Genomic DNA, 8,622 nt, shown 5'->3' with positions numbered 1-8,622 from the left:
GACCCAGGCGCTGGTGGGAGTGGCGGGGGGGGGGGGAGGGGGGGGGAAAGGGGAAGTGGTGGGGGTGGGTGGGAAGAGAGAGAGAGAGAGGCAATGCTCAACATTTTAAAGAAGCCATTCCTGGGACTGCAGGAAGGGGCTGATCCAGAGAAGCATTTGGACACTCAGTTCCCTGCAGGCAGTGGCTTGAGAGTGCTCAGCATCTCTACATCAAGCCCTGATTTAAGAGACTCCAGTGGGGCTGATATTTCTCTCAGTGTACACATGAAGCCTGTTTGTAGCGTCTAGGAGGGTCCCTGGCACTGCACAGGCAGCACAGCACCCTGCAGGGCTACATTCCCAGGCAGCCAGGAAGGAGCAGAGCAAGCACATGGACAAATTACTTGGTGTGGTTTATGTGGTTTCTGAACACCATCATCATTTATGCTGGAATCAGAAATGAAATGATGTAGCTACCCCAGGACAGCTGCCCACATATAGTGCCATAATGGAGCCTCATTGCTAGGTGGTGGAGAGCAAGTACTACCCATTTGCCTGAAGCAAAATGCTATCCCAGAAAGGACACAGAGAGATGAAAGCTAAATCCAAGTAACTTAGGCTAGTGAAGAAATTTTTACCCTCAATTCTTTTGGTGGTAATTCTCCCCCAGCTTGGCTGAGGGCACCTGCTTTAGCATTTGTCTTCTGTTCCAAACCTGTGTAAAGGTGTTCTATCCACACCCCTGAGCAGTGGAGGCCTTACCCAGAGGATGCTGGAACCATTAGAGTCAGACTTTGGGTCTGAACGCTAGTAGCCATGGGAAGCATTGGTAAAGAGTGGATGCATATGCAGGTGGCAGCTCCAGGTACCCACCAAAAGGAGTTCTGTTAAGCCAGCGGTGGGGAAGTCATTTCTTTGTGATGAGCCTCCTGATGTGAATGCAAACTTCCCTACCCCACCTCTTGCCAGACTTACTCTCTCTATTCTTGTTCTCTGACTCTGGCAGCTGCAGGGCCAGACTGACACGATTGGTCGATTCTTCAATGTTTTCCAGCTTCACTGGAGCCTCAGGTTCTAGGAGGACAATAAATGGTGTTTAGCACTTTTATGTTAAAAACCTAGTCAGACCCCAGGTGAATCTAGCCCAGGACCACCTGCTCCATAGGCAGAGGGAGAACCTGCAGGATCCAATAATGGGATGGCTTGCCTGTGAAAGACCATCCCTCTTGAACACCAACACTTGGAGCTCTGAAGACTCTTGTCCAGACCCACAGCGAGTCCACTACATAACCTTGCGGATCTCTGAGATGCAAGGATATCTTGTGGCAAGGAGTTCCGCTGCTCACCCTGACATCCAGCTTTCATTACTCCAATCCTTGTTCTTGGATTAGGAGTAGGGTGAGTGGAGGTGCCCAAGTTACCTTCTCAGAACCGGGTGTTTGTTGGTGTGTGCCTAGCACAAGGCTGCTCAACCTTTGGCTTGTGGCCAGATCTGGTCCATGGAGCTATGTCACCTGGCCCCTGGGGGCTCCCAATCAGTCCAGAAATATGGTGGTAGAGGAGTGGTGGCTGCATTAATTGCTGCTCCCTTGCTGCCAAATTTCCAGACCGGTGGGGGGGTGGGGGTGAGTAAAGTCCTGCAGGCTGGATAATGTGGCTACATGCTAGATTGGGCTAGTGGGCAGCTGGATCCAGCCACACAGGCTCAGGCTGCTGTGCTGGATCACACCCATGGACCAACTCCATGTGGGATGCAGCCCATGGACAAGCCTTGCACTTTGCATCTGGCCTGTGAGGCCAAAAGATTGGGTGCCACTGGTCTACAGCATCCCCTGGTATCCCTCTTCTCTCTAGGCCCCATCTACCCCACAGCCCTCAAAACACCTCTCCAGGAAAGGGCAGTGCTGCTGACTCCCTGCAGGGGCAGCAAAAGGACTTGCTCACTAATGCAAAGGCAGTCAGTGGCTAGGAACAAAAGCCAGGGGGCTCTGCCCCCCCACCAGACTGCCTCTAACTTCAGGGAAACCTGACAGTGCCCTGACAGTGCTGTAGTCAGTAGGTGCCACAATGCTGTAGGCAGTAGTGGTGGGGGAGCAGGACAAATCATGCTCCCATCACATCAGCTCACAAGTTGACCCCTGCCCCACCAGGCAGGACACAACCTGGTACTGGAAGTCCCATTTGCTGCCTGCCACTGTGTGGCTCTTACAGGTAGCCTGAGCTGCCCCATCTCTGCTCCTCCCCTTCCTACGACATATGACTAGGTTAGCCAGCCTACTCCCTTACCTTACTAGGGCCAGCACCCCTCAGAGTGCACCATGATGTGCGATTGTCACCTCTAAGGTAGCCAGGAGACAGAACTGTGTGCCTGAGAGACTTCATGCTGACTGGAGAGATGGCTCGCACATACACACACCCTCACACCCTGCCATCCTTTCTAAACTGGGTGGAGCCCCCTCTTCCCCAGTGCACTAGCTGGGAATAGGGTGGGCAGTCCCTCTTGGCCTTTGTGGACAAGGGCCTCAGGTGATATGCTGATATGCAGGGCTGGAGGATACCTACGTGTTTTCATGGTAATGGCTACGTTTGGCGAGCTGCTGAATTTGGCACTGATCCTTCCTCTGCCATCCACCAGTTCAGTGTACCTGGAGGAGGAACATGTTAGTCATATAATTAGCACAGCTGCCCCCCAGGTGCTCCCCCATGGGTATTCACACTAAGGAACACTTCGTCACACACCCAGCAGACAACTCCATTATTTGCCTGGCAACCACTAAGGGCAGCATCCTACCTGAAGGAGGAAAAAAATGTCCCCCCTTCAGAGTATGGCCTGACCCAGGGGCAAATGCATGGGGCTGTAAGAGACTGGCATCAGCACTGGATGCAGATAGCTTTTTACATCATATTTCAGGTAGTTTCTACTTATCCCACTAGAGAGCAAAGCTTGGTGCTACTTCTGTGCTACAGAACAGATCTAATGCAAAAGCTAGCACCATCAAAGCTTGCAGAACCCCTCCAGGGTACCATTGACCCCTGCAGCAGGCAGGGACCAAGACACCACAGTGACAGCACAGCACCAGCAAGGGCCCCCTGCTCCTTGCACTATATGGGGCCAGTCACCAGACATAGACAGCTACCTTGTGGAGAGATTTCACTGGAAGGTGTCTGGGGTGGGGTTTTCTAAGCCCCTGGGGGCAGTGCAGCTCTGGACCTCTAGCTCCTTTCAAATCATCATGGAAACCAGACCATCTGATTCCTCAAGCACGTCTGAAAATGCCCCTTTGCTGTTTCCAAGGCATGGTGAAAGATTAATGACAAACCAGAGCATTGGGGAGCTGCTGGGAGCTGTTCTGCACTCACCTGGCTGTGCTGGTGCTACCAGCTGCTACCCATGCTGAATGATAGCACATTTGGGAAATGAACAAGTACACACTTGGGATGAGAGGGACCAAGACACATGGTTCAGACACAACCTGGTCTGTGCTTGACTGCAGTAGTTTTTTGCTCCTGTGGCTAGGCAAGTGCCATGTATTACATCTGTGCTGAGCTGGGGCGCTGGCAGCCACAGCTGTTACCTGGGGGCCTGTGAGGGCTCCTCTGAGATGTCATGGTCTGCGAGCAGGCGCAGCTCAGGCAGGAAGGCTGGGGGCAGCCTGTTCCGGAGGATGCGGGGGTGTCCCCCCTGGCTCCATCGCCGCTCTGGTGTCCCATCCCTCTGCACTGGGGGTTGGAAGGGGTTAGGCTTAGCTGGAGCCAAGGCAGCGAGGCAGCCGAGTAACTGGAGCATCGTTCTTCCAGTAAAGCTACAGCATTCCCCAGGGCCCATCCCATGCTGTCTGCAGACTTGCAGGCTTGGCCACAGCATTGGCCTGAGTGCGTGCCCAGCATAGTCCCATGACCTCATGCTGTCACTCTGTGTATTGCTTCCCTGTACCAGGTCTCTTCTCTTGGTGCCAAACTGCCCCCATGTCAACACACACCTGGATACAGACCCGGCTGCCTTCACCCCCCCCACAACAAGGCTGAGGCCACTGTGTAGAACAGGGACAGCCATACATATTGGCTGTTAGATGGAGAGTGCTGTACACAACCAACTTTCCTATACCATGGTGGAGTGCCTGCAGGGAGTGGCAATTCTCTGCTTTCAGGGTACGCATGTCCTGGGGTGCAGTCATCACATGGATTCCCATCCCTGTGTCACAGCTGGGAGTGGATGGGATTTCTCATCATGTAGCACCCCTTGCAGACACCTCTACCTGTCCAGATGTTCTCTGCCACCATTAATCTCCCATATGTGCTCAGTTCCTCCCCTACAGTAGCTTGAGAAGCCAGGGGAGCAATGAGGGTGCACTTACGGGTCATGACATACAGGTGGGCCGGGTCGCTGTGCACTTGGCCTTGCTCTGTGTTCTGGACGGCTGTCACGGACAAACGGTACCTCTGCCCTGGCAGCAAGTCACGCACTGTGTAAGAAGACAGCTTCCCATTGGGCACATAGCGGCTCTTCACGCTCTGGCTAGTGGTGACGTTGATGATGTAGCCCTCCACTGAGCTTGAACTCGCTGGTGGCTGTTCCCATGTCATGTAAACTGTGGTGGCACCAACTCTGGAAGCAGTGAGGTTCCTAGGAGGGAGGGGCCCTGTTCCAGATGCAGGGAGGAGGGGAGAGGGGAGTTGTTATTCAGATGCATTTCAAAGTGAATCCCTAGTTTGATCACACCCTTTTAGCCCAGGTTTGTCAGCCTCTCCTAGGTAAAAGGCTGAAACTCAGTTTCCTATTCCCTATGGCTAGTAACCCTGCCCCTTTGTCTGCAGACTCTGGCTAAGTCACTCTAGCCAAGTGCTGCTAACCCTCCCATGCCATCTCACAATCCTCATCAGTCACCAGCCCAAAATGATGTACAAGTTCACCCACAATTCACTGGAAAAGCTCAGCCTCCTGTAGTCCCAGAGCTCTGCAATATGTCCCCAGCTTTCCTAGCCCTATTTGTACAGGACTTGGCAATATGGCAGCGCAAGGCTGGGTTGGGCTATCATGGGGGCAGAGTCAGGTGCCTTTCCCCTGCAGGAACACTGGCGTGAAGACCCACCCCCCAGGGCTCTGCTTGCATTTAAGGCCAGTGCACACCAGCTGGGGCTCTCTGATGCAGAAGCCTGCAGCCTAATCCAGTAACACAGTAAAGGGAGTTACAGGTGTGTGAACCCTTACCTGCCCCACCACAGCCAGGCTCGGAAGGGGCCTGGGCCATTCAGACAGCACCTGTGTGGCTTCAGGAGGTGCAGAGCTCCTTCCTGCTCAGGGCCTGTGGCTGTGGATCTACAGAATCCTTTGCTCATGCAGGGTTCTGCTCCAGGCCCTCACCTCTTCTGCAGCAGGGCAATTCTAATCTATTGCTGGAAGCGTGGGGCTGGAACCTCAGCTTGTGCCAGTGGCACAGAGGGGCTGGGATGCAGCACAGCACACAAGTTGGAGAGCAGAGCTCCCATGTGGTTGGCTCCTCTGCCTGCCCCAGGGGCCCTTGGGCCAGGATGTGGCTGGTGCCCAGCTGCACACTGGCAACCCGTCACTTGGGTGACTACAAGTTAGGAGACAAATCAGCCCCAGGAAGATGCTTCATGGCTTCCCCTCAGCTGCACTCAGCAGTCACTGAACTCAGGATGTCTTTGCTTGGACAATAAACAACATCTGCAGAGGCACATGCATCTCCACCTATCCCTGGCACAAGGCCATCTCCTGCCTGCACTGCCCCTCTGCCAGCCTCAGAGCTAGAGCCAACTAGTGCTGCTTTGTTGAGGTGGCCAGGGTGGGGCCTGCAATTGCGAAGGGTGACCTGGGCCCTAGGATGGCAGGGTTGGAGTGATTGCAGGGCTGGTTCTCCAAAGCAGGGTGTCCTGCATGGGTTGTCTTTGTATTTGCTATGCTCTGGGGACCCCAAGGACCCCTCTGCCAACAGCAGAGTCAGGGTGCTCTTGTTCTCTTGCAGGCTGCTTGACAGAAGCAGGAGAATGGGACTGTGGAACTGCTCTGCTGATGGTTGGGGCCTGAGGACACTCCAGTAGGACAATACCCCTTCCTGGGCAACATACAGCAACAGCTCCTGATGCCCTCTGGTGCCCTGACCAAGAGTACAGGGCCCTGGCCTGGGCGCAATGCCCTCCTCCCAGTGGGGCTGGTGTTGTCAGGACACTTCCCAGCACACAGTGACACCAGCCTGATGTGCAGAGACTATGACAGCGGCTGCTGCTGTGTGCTGGGATTGCATGTCAGGCTGGATGTGTTGGTAGGTTGCTCAGTTTCCCCTTCCTGGGAGGGTTACTGACTTTGGAGCCAGGCTCACCCCCCAGCTGGAAGAAAAAGCTTTCAAGTTGTCCTCTGTGTGGTCGCTGCCTCAAAGGTCTCTGTTCTCATCCCTTTAGCCACGCACTTATGGACAAGTTCTAAACAGGTTGATTCAGGCCCAAGGCTGACTCACAGACACAAGCAGTCAGAGACCTTGAAGTACCTGGGCACTGGATGGAATCTCTCTGGGATGCCATGGTCTCTTTCAGAGGCACAGCTGTGTGCTGCAACACTGAGGAAGGGACAGGGACATTTGGTCACACTTACGCGTCCACACGTGGAAGGGAGCCGTGGCCAGGCTCTCTGAGGGATGGTCTTCTGTCCCCACCCCGCTCAGGGTCGTCACATGGATAATGTACCTTTCTCCTGGCTGGAGGTCCCTGAGAACAAGGCAGGAGGGAAGGGCACTAATTAATTAAGTCATGTGGGTCTCTGCCATCCACTTTAACTCCTCTCTGCACAGTCTCTCCCCACCTGGTGTATACTGTGCTGGTAACACTGCATTGGGCCTATGTCCTTTCCTGCTTGCACTTTCCAGCAGTGACTAAAGCCATAGGGTGCTACTGGAGCAGATGATAAACCATGCACTCTCCCCACCCCGACTCTGGTGCACCAGACCCTTCTTCTGGAGTGGAAGCCAGTTCAGCAAGGCTGGGCAAGCCTGGGAGCCTCCTGTGGAACATGACAGACTATTTATTCCCCAAGGTCTTTATGGCATCCTGGGCTGGTCTGCACTACAAGGGTCTTGCTGGCACCACTATGATTGGTACAACTAGACCAGGAACACTTGGAACAGGGACACAGCTCCTATCACCAAGGAGAGGTCCTTCATTGGTGCAGTCAAACCACTGAGTAATCCCTGAATCACCAGACATGCTGAAGAGCACTTCTGCCAGCACAAGCTACTGCTGCATGAGGGGGCCTGGTGGCAACACTCCTCACTAGGCTGGCAACACTAGTGAAAGTATGCACTGCAGACACTGCATGTGACTGCAGTGACACTGAGGTCACTTAGTGTCAGTGCCATGAGGCAGGGGACCCTGGGTGTGAGCTAGAGAGACCTGCCAGGGCCAGTCCAGCCAATCCCCTTGCTGTCAGTGTGACCCTTGGCCTAGACCCCACGGCTTGTGTGTGGGCACTGCTGGGCTTCAGCCAACATCCCATCCACAGCTCTGTTCCTGCAGGACCCTGTGGGAGGGCAAGGAGACAGAAGCTCATGGGTGATTATGGCAGGTGGGTTTTCCCATGCCATCCTTCACTGTCCCCTTGCCAGCCACATCCCACCCTGTGCTCACCAGAACGTGTACTTGGCCACGCTGCTGTTCAGCTCCACAGTGTGGTGCTCCACGTCGCCAGGCTGGCGGATGGAGACACGCACCCTGCTGACAGTGGAGTGCTTGAGGCGGTGGAGAGCCCATTGCACTGTGATGGCACTGGCCGTCACGTTGGTGATCTCAAACCCCTCCACGGGGTGTGGTCCTGGTGGATTACAGAGAGCACAGGCAGGGGCACGGTGATTAGTCGCCAAGCAAAGCTGCAAGTCCCCCCTCAAAAGCCAGGCCCAACCCAACCCCCTTGACTCCTGTTTCCTGGGGGAGTCTATTGTCTCTGGAGCACATCCCCGAGATCATGATATGTCCCTTCCTGGCTGCCTACAATACAGCCTCTGGCTTGTTGTTTGGGCCATCAGCACACCCTGCAGAAGGGACAGGCAGACTCCCACCTCCTGGGCAGTTCAGGGCAGCAGTCCTGTGGCAAGGGCTACCTGGAACAGTCCACAGCTGTACCACCAGGCAGATGGGCTGGTGCCTGCCCCTGCTGCTTTGCCTTCACCCAAGGAAGTTGTGGGAGGGTAGGGGGAGTGGCATGGAACTGCTTGGGGGTGAACCCAATAACCCAGACCAGCAGCTCCACAGGAAGGCTGTGCGGAAGATATTCAGACTGGCAGGAGAAAAAGTCCCTACACAGGCAGCACCTCTCATTATTCTTGGGTATCAGGTCTCGTGCCCCCACAGGAATCTTCACAATTCCCCAATATAGGAGTATGAGGGGAGATACATCGGCACCCTAGTCAGGCATGAATAGCCTGTGCAGCCCTTTGTAGAGGCTGTGAGCAGGGAGGCAAACAGCAAATCCCATTTGCAGCAGGGCAGGAGTCCCCTGGCACAGCATGTAGTTAATGCATGGCGCTTGTTGTCATGGGAGGGTGAAGAGGCTGACAGTCTAACTGGGTCCATAAAGGGATTAGACCTATTCATGGAGGACAGACCCACTGACAGCTATTCAACAGAGCACTCAGGGAT

General features: G+C 54.7%; 1 protein-coding gene across 4 annotated transcripts in view; it reads right to left on the bottom strand.

Moving 5' to 3' along the window:
* The window catches only part of SNED1 (sushi, nidogen and EGF like domains 1), an 84,481-nt gene that overhangs the window by 5,686 nt on the left and 70,173 nt on the right, over positions 1–8,622 (bottom strand). For all 4 annotated transcript variants that reach the window (XM_014522196.2, XM_014522199.2, XM_014522209.2 and 1 more), the window contains 6 exons: positions 7,615–7,798; positions 6,587–6,699; positions 4,335–4,619; positions 3,555–3,699; positions 2,542–2,624; positions 955–1,053 (listed from right to left, as the gene is read on the bottom strand). In XM_014522196.2, coding sequence (XP_014377682.1) covers positions 955–1,053; positions 2,542–2,624; positions 3,555–3,699; positions 4,335–4,619; positions 6,587–6,699; positions 7,615–7,798 — 909 coding nt within the window. The remainder of the gene's footprint in view (positions 1–954; positions 1,054–2,541; positions 2,625–3,554; positions 3,700–4,334; positions 4,620–6,586; positions 6,700–7,614; positions 7,799–8,622) is intronic.

Source organism: Alligator sinensis, unplaced genomic scaffold (genome assembly GCF_000455745.1).
Source record: "Alligator sinensis unplaced genomic scaffold, ASM45574v1 scaffold237_1, whole genome shotgun sequence".
In the NCBI taxonomy this organism is placed as follows: Eukaryota; Metazoa; Chordata; order Crocodylia; family Alligatoridae; genus Alligator; species Alligator sinensis.
The sequence above is the reverse complement of the archived record's forward strand: the minus strand, read 5'-3'. Positions and strand labels throughout refer to the sequence as shown.